At 49.4% G+C, this 23,845-nt stretch overlaps 1 protein-coding gene across 5 annotated transcripts in view; it reads left to right on the top strand.

The window, feature by feature from the left end:
* Positions 1-22,208, top strand: part of GOLGA3 (golgin A3) — a 46,463-nt gene extending 24,255 nt beyond the window's left edge. For all 5 annotated transcript variants that reach the window (XM_013970577.2, XM_013970576.2, XM_013970574.2 and 2 more), the window contains exons 8-24: positions 633-835; positions 2,866-3,003; positions 4,597-4,758; positions 4,998-5,366; positions 6,127-6,204; positions 6,971-7,234; positions 8,377-8,471; positions 9,246-9,462; positions 11,226-11,369; positions 12,002-12,199; positions 12,991-13,107; positions 15,156-15,295; positions 15,884-16,016; positions 16,231-16,353; positions 17,098-17,262; positions 18,128-18,291; positions 18,867-22,208. In XM_013970577.2, the coding sequence (XP_013826031.2) occupies positions 633-835; positions 2,866-3,003; positions 4,597-4,758; positions 4,998-5,366; positions 6,127-6,204; positions 6,971-7,234; positions 8,377-8,471; positions 9,246-9,462; positions 11,226-11,369; positions 12,002-12,199; positions 12,991-13,107; positions 15,156-15,295; positions 15,884-16,016; positions 16,231-16,353; positions 17,098-17,262; positions 18,128-18,291; positions 18,867-19,083 (2,927 nt within the window). In that variant the 3' untranslated portion in view covers positions 19,084-22,208. The remainder of the gene's footprint in view (positions 1-632; positions 836-2,865; positions 3,004-4,596; positions 4,759-4,997; positions 5,367-6,126; positions 6,205-6,970; positions 7,235-8,376; positions 8,472-9,245; positions 9,463-11,225; positions 11,370-12,001; positions 12,200-12,990; positions 13,108-15,155; positions 15,296-15,883; positions 16,017-16,230; positions 16,354-17,097; positions 17,263-18,127; positions 18,292-18,866) is intronic.

Raw genomic sequence — 23,845 nt, 5'->3', positions numbered from 1 at the left:
GACACACACAGTCGCTCTCCCTGTTTGCAGATTCCCTAGTTATGAATTCACCAACTTACTGAATTTAATCTACTCAGAGCTCTTTCTGGTTGTTTACAGACAGGTACAGAGCAGAGAACCGTGGGGGTTGCCTGATGTACAAGGTGTAGTTTTTCCAGTTCACTTCTTGTTCCCCAAGTGCCCTTTTATGGTCGATTTAGTGCCATTTTTTTGTTTGTTTATTTTTGTGCTTTTGGGGGTGGTTTTGCTATTTACAGTAAACCCCAGCACTGTCTGGTGTTCCTAAGTGCAGGATGGTTTTGGTGCACTTTTCAGAGAAAATCGTTATGCTAGACAAGCTTCATCCAGGCAAAGGTTGGGTGCTGTCAGCTGTCAGTTCAGTGTTAGTGAATCCACAGAAAGTGAAGTCAGGTGTCTTTCAACAGAAGCACATGTAAAACAAGGTTTTGTGTTATTAGTTGATGAGAAGTGACCAGACCCTAACTTGGATGGCCCTGCTCCAGGGTTAAGTGCCCTCGCTTGCACTTTAGACGTCGCTGCTGAAGAGAAGAAGAACCAGCAGGTCCCCGCTCTGGGTAGGCCGAGCTTCCCAGGCCATGCGGTGGCCTGAGCACTGTTCTTGCCTGTTTCAGTCCACGACCTGCGGCAGCAGATGACAGCCTTGCAGAGCCAGCTACAGCAGGTGCAGCTGGAGCGCGCCACACTCACCAGCAAGCTGAAGGCATCTCAGGCTGAGATTGCGTCCCTGCAGAGTGTCCGGCAGTGGTACCAACAGCAGCTCGCCCTGGCCCAGGAGGCCCGGGTCAGGCTGCAGGGCGAGATGGCCCACATCCAGGTACGGCCCCCACCATGGCCAGAGGGCCAGACTGCATGACTTGTGTGGAACACTTGCTTTTCCTCCATATTGAGAAGACTTCTGAGTTTATATTTCATAGAAAGGTTTTGTTAAAATGTGCTGACCACCTGTCTAGCTCACACCCCAAGACGTGTAGTCACTGCCTTCTGTGATCTTCTGACACAGCTTCTGCTAGAGCATTTTAAATTCTAAAGTCCCCCTCTCTGGGACATCTTGTGTTCCTGGCTCTCACTAATCCATCCCATCCCCTCTCTGAGAGGCACCTGCTATCTGAACCCAGCTATCACATCCATGCCTGCTGGGGTCCTGGACCCCTTACACCCCAGCTCTCTCGCCTTTCACTACCTCCTGTCTTGTTTCTGACGTGCAGAGAGCACAGTACACGCTGCTTCCCAGCGGAGCTGCTCCTTCCTCCAGCTGCATGATCACCGGATCCTTCCAGAAAACACGCATTTCCCGGACCCCGGAGGAAACACTTCCCACTCTGTCTTTCCATGTTGTTAGGGTGCAAGCATGTTGGCCCCTGATTCTGCATCAGTGGGAGCAGGTGTGGGTCCAGGTCTGCAGGGTGCTCTGGAGGCACCCGGGAGTGGTAGGCAAATTGCTGTAATACACTTTGCCCCAAATCTTAGGGTTTGGACTAATTGGACCAATTGTGAAGGTGCTGATGGTACCTTGGTCAGCCTGTCTTCTCTTTGAATTTTGCTGTGGGTTTTATCACCTCCCCCCCCTTTTTTTTTTGGTCCAGATTAAATATTGTAATTTAACTTGTTAAAATGTTCAAAACATTGAAACTTTTATTTCTCAAGTGGAGGATATGAAGTACTTACTCCACCAAAAACTCTTTTTAAAAAAATCTGTATAAATACACAAAATTTATGTTCTTTTGGCAGTACCATTTCTGGTAATTTTTATTTTCATAAGTTTTCTAACAATTAATTTTTAATCAGAAAAAGTTATCGCAATATATTGCTAAATGAAAACAATTACAAAACAGTAACACAGAATGTGATTCAACATGTGCTATTTAAAAAGAGGACCGTACAGATAAGCATTTGTTTACATACAGTGTAGGTGGAAATAAATCATTGCAAATCAATGCAATTTTGAAGCTATTGTGGATTTTTTGATGCATAAAAAAATTTAAAGAAGCGAGATTTATGTGTCCTGACATAATTCAGAAATGGCATTTGGAAGACAGAAATGGAAGATTCCAAGGGAATGGCAGTTGGAGAACCATAGCTTCTTTATTCAAATACCTGTGGCACCCAAGTTTGTATTCCTTGATTAGAGTGTGTAATAAGTTTTTGTCCTCTTTTCCCAGTAGCATAGATATGTCTCAGGAATGCTCAGGCTAGAGGAGAATGCAGGGTGGTCTTTATTCTTTTGTTACCTTGAAATAAAATCCCGGCGAATTACGCTTTCCCTTGTTCTGAGCACCTTCTATTTTAAACCCTGAGGCTCACAACGTCTGGCCGCACCTGGCATCTTACAAGTCTTGGAGCATTCACACTGGCTCTGGAAGGGATGTGCTTGAAGGTCTGGGTCAGACACTGAGTGGATAGCCAGTGCCTCTTCCTGGGAATGGCCAGGGTCAACCTGATATGTCCAGGATAGTCAGACATTGAGAGGGCAGGGCCCAAGATGTGTCACCCCATAGGTCAGTTCATTTGATGGTTAGATTCCTGGCTGTCCCTGCCGCCCAGATGAGGGCCCTCACCTCAGGGGCTCAGAGATACACCTTCAGTGGAAACTATTGTGCAGGTCTTGCAACAGAGCACACCGTCATAGGGGTGATGAGCACTGAGTTCTGGGCTGCTGGCTAGCCCCTCTTAAGCACATAGAAGCCGGATGGCCCAAGTGTCACAGTGGAGGGGTCTTAGGGAATGGCCCTTCTGGGTGCCAGCACTGTGCAGAGACCCTGAGGCCACCAGAGTGAGGGGCTGGACTGGGCTGGGCTTGTGTTTGGAGTCTAGCAACCTGAAACTTTCTGTTGTTTTTCTCTGAAGGTTGGACAGATGAGCCAGGCGGGCCTTCTGGAGCACCTGAAGCTTGAGAACGTGTCCCTGTCCCACCAGCTGACGGAAACCCAGCAGAGGTCCATCAAGGAGAAGGAGCGCATTGCCGCCCAGCTCCAGGGCATTGAGGTGGGCCAAGCTCCTTCTGGGTCTTGGGGTTTGGGTATTTTTCTTTTATGTAGATCAAGAAAATAAAACAATACACACATATACATGTTAACATTAGTACTGTATATGTACATATGTCCGTATATCTTTTAAAATGTCCTTTTTGAACCATCTGCAGTTATCTAAGGTTTCGGCATTCTGTCCCTCATGTTCGCTCTATGCCCATCCCGTCTCTTGTCTCTTGAGTTGTTAGTGGTAACCTGTGGCCCTTCTGTGAGCTGCCATGTGGGCCAGCCTAGTTCAGCCCTCAGCCTACATTAACATTTCACCCTCCAGCACCCACGAGGAGTAGTTAGGACCGTGTTCAGCCATCTCCATGGATTATCCCCGGGGAAGGAGATGCAGAGGCTTTGAACTGTGCTGTTTGTCAGCTCTGAGGCCCTGGACTTAATATCTTAACCTTTCTGGGCTTTGTTCTCTTTGTATTAAATGTGGATAATATCTGCTTCACAGGCTTTTTGGAAAAGTAAAGGCGAACAAGGGTCTGCGGCATCCCGGCAGTGTATTCAGGGCAGTTTTATGCCGAGAACATCAGTGGTCTTTTAGGAGCACGTGGAAGGTTGGCATCCTATGACAAGAGTGGTCCCTGCCTCCCCATGTGCGCCTTTGTCCTCACAGATGATGTGGATGTTAAAAGACAGTCATGTTTTGTCAAACATGTTTCAAGGGCTCAGTGTCAAAGAACTGAGAAGATTTTAAGTTATAAGCTCATGCATTTTTTCCTAAGAAAACACCCAGATGTTCAGTCTTATCTACATAGTCATGATGAATGCCTTATTTGCCCCATTGGCCCTGATCTCTAGTTTTACCAAGTGGCATCAGGAAATAATCTTGTGGAAGAGAGTGTGCCGTGTATCACACCCCAAAATGGGGATGTGCTGTACAGCCTGTCTTCACACAAGTGGTCGTCATGGCGTTTTCATTCATCACTTTATCTTAGTTCTTAAAACCGGGTGGACCGCTTGCTTCTCTCTTCAGCCGGGTCCAGGAGTCAGCAAGGGAGTTGTGGGTAAAGGAGTAAGCAGCTAGCCTGTCTCATGGGCAGCAGGAGGACACCAGCTTTCTGCCCTCTTGTCACTTTTGGGCTTTCTGTCTGTGGGTCGTGGACAGGTTGGTGATGGAGACCAGGGCTTCTCTCCAGGGTAGTTGGTTTGTCTGCTGAATCTGTAGCCATCAGGTTATCCTCCTTTTTAAAAAATATTTCTTTATTTTGACTGTGCTGCATTTTCCTTGGTGCACGTAGGCTTTCTTTAGTTGTGGGAAGTGGGGGATACTCTCTGTTTCAGTGCACTAGCTTCTCGTTGCCGTGGCTTCTCTTGTTGTGAGGCATGGGCCCTAGGGTGCACTGGCTTCAGTAGTTGCAGTTCCTGGGCTTTGGAGCACAGCCTCAGTAGTTGTGGCACATGGGCTCAGCTGCTCTGAGGCATGTGGAATCTTCCTGGCCCAGAGATCAAACCTATGTCCCCTACATTTGGAGGCGGATTCTTTACCACTGGGCCACCAGGGAAGTCCAAGTCCTGCTTTTTTAAGAAATTTTCTTTCTTCTGGGCTCAGGCTGACATGCTGGACCAGGAAGCTGCCTTTGTGCAGATTCAAGAGGCGAAGACGATGGTAGAGGAGGACCTGCAGAGGAGACTTGAGGAGTTTGAAGACGAGAAGGAGCAGCTGCAAAAGATGGTGGCCTCGGCGGCGGTGCTGGAGCAGCAACTGGAGCAGGCAAGCACCTGCTGGGGCTCTCGTCACTGCCCCGGTGCCACGGCCAGCCTCACGGTGCTCATTTGTGCTGGTCTGTCCATCTTCTACTCATGTTCTGTGCCACAGCTTTACACCGAAGGCTGCCTCCAGAGCATCCATCCAGATTGCTTAAAACCTGAGCACGGAAAAAGTAAACTCTTGGAGCACACAGTGTTTTTGTTCAAGAGCAGTCACATTGACTTTGGTTCCTTCTTTTCCAGGTGAAGTTGACTTTGCATCAGCGAGACCAGCAGCTGGAGGCTTTGCAGCAGGAGCACCTGGACCTGTTGAAGCAGTTCACCTCAACGCAGGAGACTCTGCAGACTAAGGAGCAGTCCCTCGGGGACCTGCAGGTGCGCTACGATGAGCTGCAGGCCAGGCTGGAGGAGCTGCAGGGGGAAGCTGCCTCCAGAGAAGACGCCATCCAGGCCCTGCAGAATGAGAAGATCGTCTTGGAGGTGGCTCTGCAGGCAGCCCAGAGCAGCAGAGAGGAATTCGATAGAGGGGTGAAACGCCTGGAAGAGGGGGCCCAGGACACGTTGGACACTTTAGAACAGTTGAGACAAGAATTAGCCATCAAGTCCAGCCAGGTAATGCAATTTGCTGTCACTTTGTTATGAATGGAAATCATGCATACGAGAAGTAATGCTCATTGTCTGGCCATTCATTTTATTTGTTTGGTCCTGTTTTGGAACACCTTGCTTTTTAAACATGGAGGAACACTTGCAGGGCAGGGCCCAGGGCTCAGTGGGGAAAGGGTTCATAGCCTCTAGTGTGGTACTTCCAGTCCTGGGTCGGCGGCTGGGTGTGGAGATGGCTGAAAACTAGAAAACAGTTGTTGGAGGCTTTGAAAGTAATCTGCCAGGAAACGCTTGTTTCAATCTACCTACGATGAGGAGCTCAGACTTGGGAAAAGCCACTTAGAACTTCGATTGTTTTTTTTCCTTCCTGGCTGCCTGACTTTAGTGTGACCTCCAGGACACATCGACAGAGTGGATGAGGGTGGGGAGATGGCCTGATGGTCCCACACCTGGGAGCTGCCATGCTGTGATGCAAGCAACCAGTAAACAAATACAGAACAAGAAAACTGCAGGGTGTGGAGGAAGCAGAATTAGTGTCAGGAACAATGTTGTCTTCAAATCCTGTTCCATGAACATCAAAAGGAAGTCAGTGACATGTTTTCTCTCCAAGGAGTAGGTACACTTTTTCTGCAGACACTGACTGACTGTTACCTTCTAGGACAGGATGCTCGGAGGCAGGTTGTTGATGCCTCTGTGCACATGTGTCCCCCCGAGACACAGGACCCTCCTGGAGCCATCAGTGTAACATCTGCACTCATGTCCCTCATAGGTGGAGCACCTGCAACAGGAAGCTGGCACTCTGAAAAAGCAGACACAGAAAATAAAGGAACAGTTTCTTCAACAAAAGGTAAGAACATGTGGTTAGTTTTCTTCCCACAAAACAAGTGCATGAAGAAAATCCTATATGTTTAATCTTATCACTGGAAAGAAATCACTCAAGAGGAAGGTAACAGCTTGGCTCCAGGTTTTTTAAGGCACTTCACTGATTCTAAAACACGTATCTCACCCCTCCCATTTTTATATCTCTGAAGTCAGGTGCATTTTCAGGATGGGCTTGGCATCTATTATCTCACAGATCATGTGCCCTGCCATCACGTAGCATGAGCACGTGTTGCTTCCACAGAGCCCCAAGCCTCTTGTTCAGCGTGTCTTTGATAACGGTCACACCACAGTCTAGCATTGAAATAAGGTGTTTCACATTAGTGAAGCCAATTCTGCTCTGGACGAATGAACACAGAGTGTCACCAAGGGTCCGAGGAAGGGCGACTGAGAATGTTATAAGTGGTGGGGGATTTTGTCACTGAGGTGCAAGCAGGGGTGCCTTCAGAAGTCAGGCAGGGCAAGTAGAGGGAGAAGGAATGGCCACATTCCCCCAAGAAGGTGACATGGTCAGGAACCCCAGCTGCTGGTGTAGTTGCTATGTGTCTCACCCAGACATGTTGAGGACTGTAAAATTGTGACATCTCAGTGGGCGGTATCGTGCATTTGCTGAAATACATTATCTTCGCTCCCCAAAAGTGTTGTAGATGTAAGCGGTGAGTGTTTTTGTTTATGCCATTCAACCCCTTGGAAGCCCCACCCCACTGGCTGCAGCTTCTGTCTTTGTTGGGCAGGTGATGGTGGAGGCCTACCGCCGCGATGCCACCTCCAAAGACCAGCTCATCAGTGAGCTGAAGGCCACGAAGAAGAGGCTGGACTCAGAGGTGAAGGAGTTGCGGCAGGAGTTAATGAAACTTCAAGGGGAGAAGAGGTCCATGGAGGTGGAGCACTCACGCCTGCAGAAGGAGATGTCACAGGTCCAGCAGCAGGTGGTGGATCTCGAAGGGCACCTGCATTCGGCACAGAGGGAGCGTGACGAGATGGAGACGCAGTTACAGGTTTGGGGGCGTGTCTGATGTGTGAGGGCTCAGCTGAACGTGCCTGGGGCTGTATGGTGGGTGGGCAGGGACATGTGGAGAGGTTTTTAGAAAAGTAACCTGGAAAAGGCCCTCCTGGAGCTCAGATGCTGGAGGGTTGGGAGGGGTGGTCCAGGCAGAGATACAGATACAGCTGTGAAGGAGGCCTAGAACCAGCGTCTGAGAGCTGGAGAGTCAGCAGAAAGCCAGGGGGCTGCTGGGTGTGGGATGGCACAGAGTTCTGTGCGGGTGGCAGGGTGCATGAGGAATACGCTGGTTTGTGCTCTAGGTTTTAAATGTGGTGCAGCCGGATTCGCTGTGCATGCCCGAAGGCCCCTGTGGTCTAGGGGAGGCAAGTGTGGAGGCAGGAGCCCGTGAGAGATGGTGGTGGCAGTATCAGAGGGTCTCTGGAATGGGACGGGGAGAGGGAGACCTCAGGCCAGATTCCTGCAGCTGAGGAGCATGGCAAGTGTGAGAAACTGAGGCAGATGGTAGACCTGGGAGAACAGTGGGCAGGGAGTCAGACCAAGGGCTTTGTCTTACATGTGACGTGTCAGAAATCCCACAAGCAGGCCAGGCAGGGTCTAGCGGGGCAGGTGGGCTGGAGGCCACAGCTGAGGGCTGTGAGGGCACAGGCGGGACAAGAGGGCTGGGAGCTGTGGGAGCACAGGGCTCACTGAGGGGTTCAGTCTTTGAGGGCCGAGCTGGGCCTGGGGGCTGATGCTCACTGCACAGGGGGAGACGGGGCAGGGGGTGAGGCCAGGAGGGGGCACAAGGCTGCCCCGGGGGTGCTGGGAGAAACCAAGGAGGGGCCTGGGGGCTCTGTCAGGGAGTCCAGTGGGGCCCCCGGGTGGGATCCGGATGCCAGAGGTTTCCCCACTGGCCAGTTCTTCTCACTTGTTTCCACCACATTCCTTGGCACAGGCAACTCAGGATGCTCCTAACCTTTGTTAATGTTGTCACTTACCTCAGGACTCTCTGTCTGGATCTTCCTCAAAACCTGTGTCCTGTAAGGCAGCCCTGAGAGGGCACCATTTACCCACGAGGAAGCCGGTCCCAACACTGGGGCTTCGGGTGGAGGGCCTGACGCTCCTCATTTTGTCTTTTCCTGTCTTTCTTTGAAGTCTTTGCAGTTTGATAAAGAGCAGATGGTCGCTCTGACGGAGGCCAACGAGGTACTCAAGAAACAGATAGAAGAGTTGCAGCAAGAAGCCACGAAGTATGCGGGCAGGGCGTGTGCTGGGGGAGGTCGGGCGGGATTATGAACCATGAAGGGGACCCCAGTACTTTCTGTCCAGCCCTTACTGGTCCACACCAGGGGACCCCAGCACGGTGTGTCCAGCCCTCACTGGTCTACCCCAGGAGGCTTAGATGTCAGAGTCCAGATTTAAAGCTGCAAAAGTGATTCCGTCCAGACTTGATGGTTACACGTGGATGTGCCAACATAGCATATCCTTTCACAAACACTCCCTTGTCTGTTTTTGTTTTTGTTGCTTTTTTGTGTCAAGAACTTGTTGCAGTGCCCTTCCTGCCCCAGCTCCCTGCCCAGGGCGGACACTTGTGTTGGTCCCCCTCAGCCCACGCTAGGCCCTTCCACTCCCAAGGTGTGTCCCACAGCACTCTGCTCTGGTCAGCCACTGTTTTACTGTGAGCCTGAATGTTGAGTTTCTTGCTGCTGATCAGGAGGATCGCTGGAAGTCTTTCTTTTTGGTAGGAGGGGACTGTTTCTGCCTCCACCTAATCATCTAAACAGCTCCAAAAGGGGAGCGGGGCCGTTGAAATGCAGTGCTAGGCTCCTCAGGGGCACCCACCAACCACATCCTGAGGAGGCAGATCTGAGCAGTGGCGGAGCTGGACAGGGTGGAGCCGGGACAGCCTCCATCCAGAGCCCTAGAGGAATGGGGCTTGGATGGACATGTTCTTCGCGTGTGCTTGGTATGGCATGTGAATTCAGAGGTGAGCTGAGATTCCTTCTGTCTCTGCCACATCCCAGAGCCATCACAGAACAGAAGCAGAAGATGAAGCGTCTGGGTTCGGACCTGACCAGCGCACAGAAGGAGATGAAGACCAAGCACAAGGCCTATGAGAATGCAGTGGGCATCCTCAGCCGCCGCCTGCAGGAGGCCCTCGCGGCCAAGGAGGCGGCCGAGGCCGAGCTGAGCCAGCTGAGAGCCCAGGCAGCCACTGGCGGCAGCGACCTCACCTTGCATGTGGGTAACTCGTTTGCTTCGGCCACTTGCAGAGACTTGGTGTAGGGGCATGACGTTTATAGGCAGCTCCCCTCCAAAACCCTCTTAGAGGGTCTAGAAAAGCAATGTGGGGCAAGCGTGTGGGCAGTGTTTTTCTCAGATACCTCATGGTCGTGAAATGACCAGGGATCCTGATGAAGCGTGTGGAATGCCCCCTGCTCGCTCCAGTCCTCCTCTGCCTCATTGTGGGGAGGAGGCTCTGTAAGTAGGTGAAGCTCTGTGAGCGCATGAGTGCGGCATGTTGAGGGTTCAGGGTGAGGGTTGGAGAGTCCAGAAAAGCTTTTGGGAAAGGTGACATCTGAACTCGCCTTCAGTGAAAGGGGGCATCTCAGCAGAGGGGTGCTCCTGTGCCAGCTGTGCTGTGTGCTGGGTCTGGGGGCACGGGGTGGGTGGGTGTCTGGCTGCAGGGGAAGTTTGGGCTGGCTCTTGCGTGAGACAGAGCAGACTGAGACCTGCCCCGGGTGGAGGTGGGGGAGCCTCGGGTAGTAACGGTGCTGGGAGCGAAGTGGAGGCGGCAGGATGGCAACGGGAGGAGCTGATGGTGGGGCTCGTGGAGCCCCATGCCCCGTGGAGGCCAGCGCCAGGGGAACGGGGGTGGGGGGTGGTGCTGGAGACAAGCCCATGGGTCAGACAGCATGTGTAGCATAGTGGATGGAAGTGGCTATGAAACGCTTGGCGTCAGAAGGAAGAGGGAATGTGCGCATGGCAAGGGTTGAGGGCTGCGTCCTCTGGAGCCTCTCTTCCTCCTCTGGCATCCTGAGGGAGAGCCTGTGGGAAGGAGGGCAGGGCAGCAGGCAGGCGTGCTTCTCCTCTGTGTGTGTGTGTAGGGGGGTGTGTTCATACGTAAAGGCCCTCAGGTGTCCCTTGGGGCTGCACTGCCACTCTGTGTTAGTCACAAGTGCCGTGTGTGTGTGTGTGTGTGTGTGTGTGTGTGTGTGTGTGTGTGTGTAGGGGGGTGTGTTCATACGTAAAGGCCCTCAGGTGTCCCTTGGGGCTGCACTGCCACTCTGTGTTAGTCACAAGTGCCGTGTGTGTGTGTGTGTGTGTGTGTAGGGGGGTGTGTTCATACGTAAAGGCCCTCAGGTGTCCCTTGGGGCTGCACTGCCACTCTGTGTTAGTCACAAGTGCCCTGGTTCCCCAGATCCCGGCAGTGTGGAGCCTACCACCTCCCTTCACACCCGCTAGTAGGCATGAAGCTCTGCCTCAGTTAATTTGCATTTCGTTTATTACCCACAGATTTTGAGTCATTTCACTTAAGCTTAGTATTTGTATTTTTTTCTCATATTTGTTTTTCTCTTCTATCAATTTGAGAATTCATGAGTTGGAGGACACTGTAGCATAGTGTGGTGTTCTATTGCCAAAATATATAAATTCAGAATTCCCTCTCACACACTTACTTTATACAGTATCAGGAGGAGAACTTATTTGCAGTTTCCATTTTGTTTTAAAGTATCTGTCTGCTTAATTAATCTACTTATTTATTTGCCAAAGACAATAATTTATAGCTCTTACCTTTCTGTCTTTTCAAAGCATTAACTGAAAAAGTTAGTCATTACTGTGTGACACCTGGTACTTCATTGTGTCTCATTGAAGGAGAGGGAAGGCTGTCACATGTGGCTGGCAGCTTCATGCCGTCAGTGGGCTGCCGTCAGTGGCAGCCTCATGCTGACGTGGGGGGCTTTGGTGAGACCCTAACCAAACGCACCTTCCATCCCGGCCGTCAGGAGCGGGTCCAGGTGCTGGAGGCGGAGCTGCAGGCTGTCAGCCACAGCAAGATGATGCTGGAGAGGGAGCTGCAGGAGGTCATCTCTCTGACCGGCCAGGAGCTGGAGGAGCAGCGGGAGAAGGTGCTGGAGCTGGAGGACGAGGTAGGCCAAACCCTGCCGTCCCACTGCCCAGGGATGAGCACTGCCCCATGTGCAGGGTCGGGGTGCAGCCGAGTCTGAGTGCTTGGCCTCCACTCTGTGCTTTTGGGGGTTGTCCATCCACTCCCCTGGGTCTGACCACCTGCACTGCTGGACACCCTTCATGCAATTCAGTGAGGCCTGCTGTGCCTGCTCTCACTCCAGTGTGGCAAATAAGAAACCCAGCCCGGAAGATCTCCACATAACCCTCAGGCTCAGAGACAGCTGTGGCTTCAGGTGGTGCCACGTGCTGCAGCATGGTGATGTCCCCTGGCTTCTGCACAGGGTCCCAAGGTGGCTGTCGGGAGCTGCAGGCTGCGTGCACATTTCATGGTCATCTCTGTCACACGCAGCTCTAGGCCCGCCTGGGCTCCAACCTGGATGTGCTTCTCCAGAAGCCCACAGTCCGCAGGAGAGGACTGGCTGTCGGCTGTGGGTCTAGGAGAGAAGCAGGCGTGGCCACAGCAGCCTTGCCAGCTGTGGAGCGAGGGTCTGCTGCATCCGGTGCTCAGCTGTGTGTTGTTGTGTTGTGGTATTATTCATTCGGTGCCTGGAGTACAGTGGCTCCAAAAACCGGTGATTTTGATTTGTTTCAGCTTCAAGAGTCCAGAGGCTTTAGGAGGAAGATAAAGCGCCTTGAGGAGACCAATAAGAAGCTAGCTTTGGAACTGGAGCACGAGAGAGGGAAGCTCACGGGCCTCGGGCAGTCCAATGCAGCCTTGAGAGAGCACAACAGCATCTTAGAGACGGCATTAGCCAAGAGGGAAGCAGACCTAGTTCAGCTGAACCTTCAGGTATTGGAACTCATTTGCCGGAAGCAGGAGGAAACCTGTTGCAGGCCAGGCAGACTCTGAGGGCCTTGACTGCATCGTCTGTGCTTCATCACAGATGCCTGCAGAGTAGAGGCATGGAGACGGAGGCCTAGAGGATCTGCTGAAGCCTCAGCCCCTCTGCCTGTCCTGAGGTGGGGGTGGAGCAGGGAAGCTGAGCTGTAAAGGAACTAGACTCAGTCCCTAAGGTTCCCTGGGGGTGCAGAGGAGACCCTTTCCTAGCTCCGACCTGAGGGCCTCCTGTGATTCAGCACTGAGGTTCGAACTCTGGTGGATGTCACCCTACAGACCCCGCTGTCAGTTCCTCAGCTCTGCAGCCCCTCTGGGTTTTCTACCAGCCCAGCCCAGCCCAGCCCCCGCCTTGAATAATCCGGACTTTAAAGAGCTTCCAGATTTTCCTATGTGCTAGTTCCCACCATCTGAGTTACCTTCCTCGCCATGAAGACAACTGCATTGATAACCCCTGATTTATATGCATCTTTTGGGCTCCTAACCCTATGTTTGAATATGATCATATGATTGTGCTCACGTGATCTGAGATTTCAGTTTTGAGAACAATGTTCTCCAGAAGTAGAAATCTCACACTTTCCTGGCTTGTACCTTTGTTGATAACATGTCATGATGTCTTGTTCCCACGTGATGCTTGATTCCCTCACATGACCCTGATCACAGTGGCCTGTGCTTTCTCCCAGGGCTCTTCAGGCTTTGGAAATTTGATGTCCTTCCTTCCTTACCCCTCTTGGATTGTGCTGTAGGTGCAGGCAGTTTTGCAGCGCAAGGAAGAAGAGGACCGCCAGATGAAGCAGCTTGTCCAGGCCTTGCAGGCCGCACTACAGAAGGAAAAGGTGATGGTGCACGGCCTCGAGGAGCAGGTGTGTGGCTTCCAGCTGGTATCAGACTGCAATCTCACAGAGCCTTTTGGAATGTAACTTGTAAATATCTAAAAACTCAGCATTAGTACCCTTGACACATCAGTTCCCTTCCAGGAACTTCTCTGTGAATACCTTTGCTGATGGGTCCAAGGACAGGGTGTCGTCATGGGGTTGGTGACAGAGCCTGGAGGGAGTCTCCGTACTTGTCAGTGGAAGAAAGGGCTTAGATTAAACTAAGGAGCAGTCATGCGGATCTAAGATGTGTGCACAGAGCTCCACAGCTGTGTCTTTGCTGGGGAAAGAGACCCTGCATGTAGTGTGGAGCTGAAAAGCAAACTGAAGAACAGTATATGATGACCCCATTTGTGTTAAAGAAGCACCCAAGAACAGTGGTTCTGGAGACCCGTGCCATTCTCGACATCTAGAGCAGTTTTCCTGGCTGCTGCCTTCCACGCTCAGATGTTCACTAGTGCATCAGTGAACTCATCATCAGTGGCTCATCCCACAGAGAGGCCTGCCCTGGCCACCCCACAAGTGGAGTGGACCTCAGGCTGTAGACTTAAAGTTTTACCATCATGATGCATCATCTGTGGTTTCTGTGTAGCTCTTTCCTCATGAGAACATCAGCATCCTGGGACAAGGTCTGTGGCTAGTTTGCCCTCTTGTCCCCAGTGCCTTCCAGAGCAGACGGCAGAACACGTTTGTTGTGGGCACACTCCTGCGTGTGTAGGTGCATGTCACCTGGGTTTTGCCACTTACTTTTGCATTTCTTCATGATAATGCACTAGAGATAGAAGGAAATTTTTTTTTTTATTTCATGAGTGAGACAGTAAGACATTCTTTTATTTAGTTTTTATTATTTTTTAAAAATATTTTTTGGCTGCACTGCACAGCATGTGGAATCTAGTTCCCCAGCTAGGGATCTGAACCGTGTCCCCTGCATTGGAAGCACAGGGTCTTAACCACTGGACTGCCAAGGAAGTCCCCAGAGATTCTTTTAAAGTAGTACTAGTTTTAAGATATATTAAGAATATTGTTACATGATCAATTATTAGCTTCTTCTTGACCCACATGTGCCTTGTTTGCCATATTTAATCCTTGCTTGCAGTTGCTGCATATCTGATGGTTCTAAACTGAGTCAGCAATACTCCCTGCTTTTCTGTCCCCCACCTTCCTGTCTTTTGATTTGTACTCAGGTATCACTTAATAGTTTTATTCTCACCTTAAAGAAGTTGTAACTAGGCAATTTTTAACTGGAAATGCTGAGGGGATGATGTATATTTGATTTCTTTTTTTAAGGGCAGTAATTGTAAATGATGCCTATTTTTCCAAGTACATTTGGTCTGATGGTCCTAATTGTAAAAATAGTACATACTAGCAACAATTTTTAGTGCATGTGGAGATTAAAATATCTTGAATCTCTACCTAGTGACAGCCACTGCTAACACCCTCTATTGGAGTTTTTCCAGGAATATATGAGTTCTTTCTATATTCATTTGTCATATACTATAAATATTTTTATTAAACTTCTTTTACATGAAGTACTTGCTAGTGTAGTTAGACAAGAAAACTAAAATATTGGAAAAATCAAATGAAAAATGTTGTTATATTCTGAGAATTTGCTTATCTTCTCAAAAACTTTGAGATAAAATGTTGTTAACCATGAAAAAGCTAGTTACATCCTTAAAGGAAAATGAGCAGTAGCATTATTACACTTAGACGGTCTGATGGAAAGGTGGATTCTTCCTCAATGCATAAATTATGAACAAAGGTAACAAGAAATATGCAGATACACTTGAGAATGACTGTAAGAACCACTGAGGCCAAGAAGGTTGAACATAACGGTTCGCTCAGCAGGTGCTGCTGCCACGTTGCATGCTTTCAGGCCAAGTGTGTGTTCAGTACTTTCATCCTTGACAGGCACCTTGAAAAGCTGTGGAAGGAAGGCCTGCAGGAGCAGCTAGGAGATGGGGGTTGGGGCAGCTGCCTCCACACGTGCTGCGAGGTTCTGCCTCTGTCCTTGACAGTGCTAATGTTTTTTGTTTTAGGTTGCTGCAGCCAAGGCAGAAGCGGGTCACAACCGCCGCCACTTTAAGGCTGCCACCTTAGAGCTGAGCGAGGTGAAGAAGGAGCTGCAGGCCAAGGAGCAGGAGGTCCAGAGGCTACAGGCAGAGGCCGACGGGCTCCAGTAAGTAGCAGTGGGTGCCACCACCATCTCATCTCCAGTTAGCACCTTCGACACACCAGGGTCCCCTGTGTTCTAGCAAATTGCTGGGCAGATCTCTGGAGGCAGATCTAAGGAGGAAAAATGCATCCAATTGCTATCTCAGAATGCTTGCAGCTTAACACTGAAACTTTGACCTTGATGCTATGTGCTCCCACTTTGTGCCTTGCTGGTCCTTCTGTGAGGACAGAGAGTCCTGGGGGCTGTGCCCACCACTGATGCTCACTGTGGGCTCCCACTGGGGGGTCTCGGCTCAAACGTGTGTAAGCACACGTGTTGGGCAGTGCACATGCATTGAACTCTGCGACACTTTCCCTCCCATTGTAATCTATGATTGGGCACTCATGGAGAAGCCCTCCCAGGGGTTGTGAGCATTAGTTGAGCAAGTGCATTCACAGCTCCTAGAACAGTCCCCATCCAGGGAGTGCGGTACGTGAGTTTTGTCCTTATGAATGTTACCCAGGACATCTAACAGTCAACTGAAAGCGTTTTTGAGTGGGAAGGTCATTGGAAGAACGCTGTAATTTTATTCCTTCTCATTTTTTGTGCTAGGATCCAGGAGGGGAAGCACTCACAGGAAATAGCAGAATTCCAGGCGGAGCTGGCAGAGGCCCGGACCCAGCTCCAGCTGCTGCAGAAGCAGCTGGATGAGCAGCTGAGCAAAGAACCCATAGGAAACCAAGAGGTGACTCACTGGGCAGCTTTCCCTCCCCAGTTAACAGGGCTTACAGAACAAGACTCTGCTTGACACATTCACTTCATTCCCTGTCTTCTTGGAAAGGGATTTTTTTTTTCCTAAGTGTATTAAATGATACAAAGAGATAGAGTTACAGCAATTTTATAATGCAAGAAAGCCATTTTAAAATTCTTTGGATCATGTGATGTTTTTCCATCTCTAGATGGAAAATCTCAAATGGGAGGTGGATCAGAAAGAGAGAGAAATCCAGTCCTTGAAACAGCAGCTGGACTTGACCGAGCACCAGAGTAAACAGGAGTTGGATGGAATACAGCAGTCGTTACAGGTACAGGTCATGTCAGGGCCCCAGCAGCAACCCCCCCAGCTCTTCCCAGTATCATGCCAAGCAGCATGCTACATGCACAGCAAGAGTTTTTGATGGATTGAGTGCTCACACCAGATCATTCATGTTTCAGAAAGCAGCCCAGGTCAGGCAGCTGAGGGACACCGAGCAGAGAGACCAGAGCCCCTGGGCTCAGCTGTGCAATTGTCCCAGGAACGAGATTTCATTAAGTCCAATATATGAGAGTGCAATTCACCAGTGTGTGATGAGCTTCTCTGAGAAGAAGTCTATGTACATATGGTCTTGACTGCTCGAGGATGGGATCGGGGTTGGGGGGCGGGGGGTGACTCTGACTGAGATTCCTATATGTGGATGGACAGCTTGTAATCATCAGAACTGCTTTGTCTTCTGTCTTGGGAACAGTTAAGCTTATTCTAGTAGCTGACCTTGGAATTTATACAAGGATTGGGTTCATTGTCAAATGTGGATATGGGAATGTTACTGGTTCCTCGGCAGAAGCTCTGAAGTTTGGATGGGAACATTGAGGACAGAATTGTAACTGGATTCTCTGCAGTGTAGACTCCTAGAGAGGAGTGTTGCTGGGAGGGGAGCGTCACATGAAAGCTTTAGTGTACAAAGCCAGGCTAGTAGCCCCAGCCCCTTAGAATTGTGACGTACAAACTAAGATTTGTGCAGTGTGCTTAAGATCTTTCAGTGTTTGAAAATCTATGACTCCACTTTCTTTAGAATATTAAATCTGAGCTGGAGATGGTACGGGAAGACCTGTCTATGACCCAGAAAGATAAATTTATGCTGCAAGCTAAAGTGTCAGAACTGAAGAACAACATGAAGACACTGCTCCAGCAAAACCAGCAGCTCAAGCTGGACCTGCGGCGAGGAGCAGCCAAGACGGTATGAGGCCGCCCGGGCCATCAGCAGGCCGTTGTAGACGTGTTGGCTGATGGTCGGCAGCCATTCAGTCATAAAGTTACATTTAATCAGTGTTGGGCAACAACCATGTGAAATGATGATGGCATATTCTTTCTGGACCACCGGCCATATCTTTTTAATTTAGTGCTTTTTCTAACAGAACATTGGCCTCTTTCTATGAATTCAGATGCCATTTTATTGTAATATGCTTTACAAACCAAATGAGGGCATGGTTTGCTTGTGTTAACAAGAGTTCCTGGCCTTCTAGGTGAGCCCAGCTGGGACACACAGCTGCCAGAATAGGCTCGAGGGCCCAGGAACCCCTGAAACTGCTGTCATGAGCTCTTTCAGATTATCTGTTTACCCACAATTTGTTTCTCTCCTCAGCCTATGTAAATACTTTGCTGGTGCAAAGAACTCGCTCCGATTCAGAGGTTTATTTAGCATGGTTTGGTTATCTATGGAAAAAGTTAGAAGTCCAAGGAAGGGGAGTCTTACGAGTCAGAAAATTGACTTAATTTCTCAGGGAAACTCAGAGTCAAGGCCTTGGTCTCTCTGGAAAGCCCCACCTGTGAGCTGTCATTAGGGGGCCTCTGGTCAGGTCCATGCGCCTGAAGAGCCAAGACTATAGTATTTGTTACATGGTTAGGAAGAAGATTTTCTATTTAGCAGACATTTCCTGAACCCCCGAGGCTTCCAGCTCTGTGGAGTGGGAGTTGCCTCCCCAGAGACCCTTGGGGAGCTGGGGAGGCGCCTCCAGAAGCACGTGTGATGGCAGGGACCCTTGGGGAAGGGGTCGGGGGGTAGGCCTCCAAGTGGGAAACTAGCCGTGTGCTTTGAAAAACAGAGAAAGGAGCCAAAAGGAGAAGCCAGCTCTTCCAGCCCCGTGACACCAGTGAAGATCCCCGACTGCCCTGTCCCGGCCTCGCTGCTGGAGGAACTGCTGCGGCCCCCTCCTGCCGTGAGCAAGGAACCCCTCAAGAACCTCAACAGCTGCCTCCAGCAGCTCAAGTACGAACCACACTGGGCTTCATGGCTTAGTCTTTACAGATAAATTTCTTGTTTAACTTGGAAGAATCTTTCCTGTTACATCACCCCACATCCAGCAGAGGCCGAGCAGCTCTGGGGGTGGGGGATGGGAGGGGACCATGGGGTCCCATGCCTCTTGCTCTGTCTCTAAGGTGGGAGCTGTCCTGAGCTAAATGACAGTGGCCAAGCATCAGGAGGCCCGTGTCTGGAGGGTGTGGGCAGGTATCGTTTTTGACCCTGAAGAAGCCAGGCAGGACAGATTCAGCTCTGTCTTCTCCACATTCTCCCCAAGCAGCAGTTAGCATGTGCAGAGCTGCCTGGCTTGTGGGCCTCTGTGAGCGAAGGAAAATGCCCAGAGTCCCATTTGTTCTGTGACCCAATCAGTTTGCTGGTCCCAGTAGAGAGATTCAATGGGTCCTGTGAGTGTGAGCACCTGCCGTCCAGTTGAGGCTCGTCAGGGCCGAGTCCTAGGTGATGGGCTGTCTCTAGGGGAGCAGGGCGCCCTCCCTGGCTCTCCTTTGACAGCGTCCCTTCCTCTCCCTCCCCTGTCTCCCCAGGCAGGAGATGGACAGCCTGCAGCGCCAGATGGAGGCACACGCAGTCACTGTGCATGAGTCGCTGTCCTCATGGACTCAGGGGGACCCCGCCAGCCCCTCACCACCGGGAGATCACGCCAACCCTAGAGGAGACACAGAGCGGCACGGTCAGGGCAGGGCCTCGCGAGAAGGACTTGGAACAGTGACCGCCGAGCATCCCCACCCCGAGTGTTTGTAACTACCCCGAGGAATGTTCTCTCATCGATGTTATTTATTTGACTGTGTGCTCTATGTTTTTCTAAGAGGTGAAATTTAAGTTTTGCGTTTGCCTTTACAAGGAGTAAAATAACAAAACAGGAGCCAAGGATTGAGAAATAATCATTTGCAGATCACAACCAGCTTTTCCCACGAAGTGACCAAATCTTAGAAACCTAATTTAGGTCTCAGTGAGACATTTTTGGATGTGTCTGAAGCATATGTGTAGAGAAGGTATCTTAGGCATGACCATAGACGCTGCTCTCGGACGGTTGCTGGTAGAGACGCTGCACAGCTGAGTCCGGTTTCTCACTTTCCTGCCTGATTCAGTAAGAGTTTTACTACCCTGCAGGAGTGAGGCTTCATTTGCACCTTTGGTTTTTATTTTATTTTGATTTCAATAGCCATCTCTCCATAGGATATGTATATAAATACTGAAAATCATAATCTAAACTTTAAAAGTATATCCTTATATTATTTAAGAATGACCCGAATTGTCTTTTTATTGATTGCCTTTTGAAAATCTGCTGTTAGGAAATAATGTACATGTAGAATTTAGGAATGTCAGAAAATTATATTTTAAGAAATTTATTTACCTCCCAAAGCCAAATATTCTTAGACAGAAGTTCTTTGTTATTTTAGTTTTACTCTATTTTGAGGGTCTTTCCTTGTCATGAGTGCACAACGCCCACCTGTTCGAGCCCTGGTCCTGCATGGCCTCGCTCACCCCAGCCAACCCCTGGGCAGGCTTGATGACCACCAGGATGCCACACAGACACCACGGTCAGCAGGCGCTGACCTGACACGTGAGGTGTGGGGAGGGGCTTCAGGAGAAGAGAGGAGGGGTGGTGAGGAGAATAAGGCAGGGCTGCCTGCAGGCTCCCAACCTGGGAGCAAGCCTTCCCCAGGCCTCCCACTTCGCCTTTGTGTGGAAGTGTCCATCAGCACTGTGTGGTCATCAAGAGATTTGCCGGCCTCTGTGTGTGACAGCCTTCAGAAGGGCCTTCCCCTCTCATCTGGAGAGCAGCAAGGTTTCTGAAAGGGGCAGGTCAGCACGAGAGGGTCTCTAGAGCCTCCCATGTGGGACGCCTTATTGGAAACCAGACACCCCAAGTGTGTGAGGTCCCACCTAGAATGGCTGAGACTCGAGGTTTGAAATTCTGTCACTAGTTTGCTAAGATGATGTCAAATAATGTTTATTGTTCCAAGTTGAGAGAGAGAGAGAATGGGTCTGTGTGGCCCCCGTGCAGGGCGGCTGGTCTTAAGATGAAGTCTGCGGTGTTACTGATCAGGCCAGACACGCTCGTGTCACCTCATCACCTGGGTCTCTTGTGGAGAAAACAGCGTGGTGTTTTTAAGCTGCTTGCGTTCTCTCACAATATGCTGTTAGAAGGTTAATCAGTAAGGTTAAAATAGCACTAACCAGAAAGATGTTTAGCATTTTAAAAAGTTCTCCAGCAAGTATTGGAACTTCTAAAATACGTATATCATTTGTACAGGGTTATTCTTGGAAACTATACTTGAACCTTCTTTACATAAATATATTCTACTTTTCCTTCTAAGTTGGAAATCATTTTTGACAAACTGTTTTTGTACCATTGGAAAAGAAAAATGGTAATTTACATTCTTATTTATTTTGGCTGCGTTATCCTTTAATTTTAGAGCCAAGAAGTCACTTAGCCTCACTTTGTAGCTGCTTTCTCGCTCCTTGCTAAGGTCTTCTGGAAAATCACCGTGCATCTTCTTCCTTAGGAAATGATGAGCGAATCTTGAGTGTGTCCATCAAGAGAAAGCCGGTCTCTCTTTTTCACCCCTTTTCCTTTGTGGAGTCACCCTCTGTTTCAGCAGCAGCACCTCCTTGGGGCTCCTGCCAACCTCCTGTGCCAGCCTTATCTGTAGTTCTGGGCCAGCCTGGCCTGCCTCTGGCCCAAGTGCTCTGGCTGCCCCCCACCCCCTGCCTTGTCCTGTGTGTGCCCCTTGTGCCGTCACACTGGCCTGCAGTTCCCGATCTGGGGCCCTTGTGTCCAGGCTTCCTTAACAAATTATCCTGAAGGAGGAAGTTGGACTGAAGTCACCTGCTCTTGGTTTGTTAAGGCTTTTTTTTCCCTCTGAGAGACTTTACTGGCGCTCCTGCCTCCCAGCATTTGAAATATTCTTCTTCCATGGGCAGAAGTGGGAATTAGGAATTTGCTCATGGAAATCAACAGTCAACTCTGGAGTACTTGTAGAAACACATTCGTCATCACGTTGCATTTGTCTATGTTGTTAATCCTGTACCTCGTGTCCTCATTGGAGGACGTGTCAGCTTGGACACTTCACGATGTTATGACTTGATTTTCTTATGTTCCAAAAATAACTTACTGCGAGGTGGTTATCATTGATTTTTCCACGGTACCCATCACATAGATGCCACGGATTTACATGCCTTTGTTCTACTATTCGGGAGGTGTAACAGGCATTGTTTTTGATAGGATGTGAAACTGGTTCATTCTCTGGCCTGGGGTCCAGGTACCAAGATGGGCCTTGAAGAAGACAGCCCTTGGAAGGCTGTGTTAGGAAGATATCTCATTAAACTCTTCCTCAGTTTAAAGACTTTCTTGGTCTTAAGGATACTGCTAAAGCCATGGGCCTGCAGAGTCATCAGGACATATATTCCTATGAGTATTTTTTTAACAAAAATTAAATGTCATGTAAAGACTGCTAGTAGTGGAAGGGACCAGCAGATCTGAGAGAGAAATGTCCGGAGCCTCCCCAAGAGCCCATGACATGCATAGTGCAGGGGCGTGTGAGACACTCTGAGCCTTACTCAAACAAGTCACTCACTCCCATGCCAGGTGATTCTCAGCGTATGGTGGTCTCAGGTTAACGATAGGATCCTTGAGGGTCATGTTTTAAAGGATCTAGAAAACTCGGTGGTGTTAAGTTATTCATGTCTATTAAAAATTTCCTCATTAAAAGGGAGTCCTCAGGTTGGGGCTGTTCAGGGGAAAGGTGTCACCATGCACAACAAATTGTAACTTTAAAAAGCATGTTGATTTTTTTATAAATTTAAGTGTGCTTGGGAATTCCTTGAATTTTGTGCAATAAACTATTTTTTGTTAAAGATTTTTATATTTCATTGGGGGTGGCTTCATTTTCAGCTATATATTTTGTCATTTCTGGGAGTAACTGTTACCTCACGTTGTTAACCAACTCTGTTCAAACACGTAAAAGAATTTTATTCTGTCAAAGCTTCAGATGGCTGTGAAATGTCTCACAAGGGAGACACTTCTGAGTAAACCACTCCTGAGGCCGCGGATGCACCACACACATGCTTCCTGGTCTGGAGTGTTGCCCAGCCTCGGCCTCCACTGACCATCCCTTGCCCACGGCAGTCTCAGCCTTGTGGCTCCCCAGTCTCACCCGTCTTTTTCATTCACACTTTCTTTTCAATCAATGAGAGTAAACCAGATGTAGATTCTTTACTTAAATGTTCTCATTCTTCAGTTAAATGTTATCATAACCAGCATGGTAAAAAATGTACAGAAAATGAGAAGTTAATCAGTGATCACAGAATTTTATTTTGTGATGGGACAGATACATGTTTCATTGTGCTTCTGCCTCAGTGTCTATAAGCAATTTAGGGTCAGGCATTCCGTGTACCACCCAGACCTAAATGAAACTGCTCTGACTGCCTCCTTTTGTGATCTTAACTTCCTGAAACATTGCGATGCAAATTCTCATCTCTACAATCAGTAGTCATGAAGGGGGTGATCATAAGTATTAACTTTTTCCTTTTTCTGTAAAGCTGCTACACATTTGCAGGCCCCAAACAAATGAGTTGATGGATGTATTTTTAAGCTGTATCTCCTTTGTCACATAGTTCTCTGCTGTACCCTCCTAACAGTCATACAGTGGGTATTACAGGAGTGATCCAAGTGAAGATTCATGGGCAGCTGCTTCCTGGCTCCAAGGGGGATGGAGTACCAGCAGAAACACGTGCTGAGTCCTCCAGATCACGAAGGCTCCTCTGTCGTCGTGCCGACTAGGTGGGGAGTAGAGAGAGGATTACTGATGCCATGGTGTCGAGTGTGGTGGATAAGCGTGATAGCTGTTGGAAAAGTCTCCAAGCCTTCCCCTTAGATGAGGTGGAATTCTTAGCCATCAGCAGTGGCCCATACCAGAAAGCAGCATTTATTGGAATTCTGCTTGCCTTTATGCCTGTTTCACTTAGCAAAGAATGTTGTAACTTCTGGTAAAAAAAGTTTTCTTTGGCCTTGCCTTTTTCCTGGAAACAGGAGAGGTGTTAAACTGTGTTGCTGATCCTTTTCTCTGCCTATTGGGGGGGAGGCGGGGGCAGCACTCCTATGCCAGGCCCCTTCTCTCATCCCAGGCTGTCCGTGTGGAATGGGCACCTCCAGGAGCTCAGAGCAGCCTCTACCCCAAGCAGTATGCTTCTGGGCCAGGTTGGAATTGGAAACATGTGAATCACTGCAGCATCTGGAGGTGGAAGCATCTAGAAGTTCTCATCAACTCAGCCTTCTTTCACCTGGTCTGGGAATTGCTGGAGAAAGTGACCCACTGGGTTCTTACACATAATCTGCAGGTCAGAACATGACGAATGTTTCTGGGCTCGTGAGTTCTCACAGGACCTTCATTTTGTTTGTGAGCTTTCAGCGTGCACTTCTAAATACCTGATAGACATTTCAAAGTGATTTTCCTATACTCGAGCCCTGGTGTGTTGAAAGCCAAAGGGGTCGCCTTCA

Source organism: Capra hircus, chromosome 17, assembly GCF_001704415.2.
Source record: "Capra hircus breed San Clemente chromosome 17, ASM170441v1, whole genome shotgun sequence".
NCBI classification, from domain to species: Eukaryota; Metazoa; Chordata; class Mammalia; order Artiodactyla; family Bovidae; genus Capra; species Capra hircus.
This window is presented reverse-complemented; position numbering and strand designations above follow the sequence as displayed.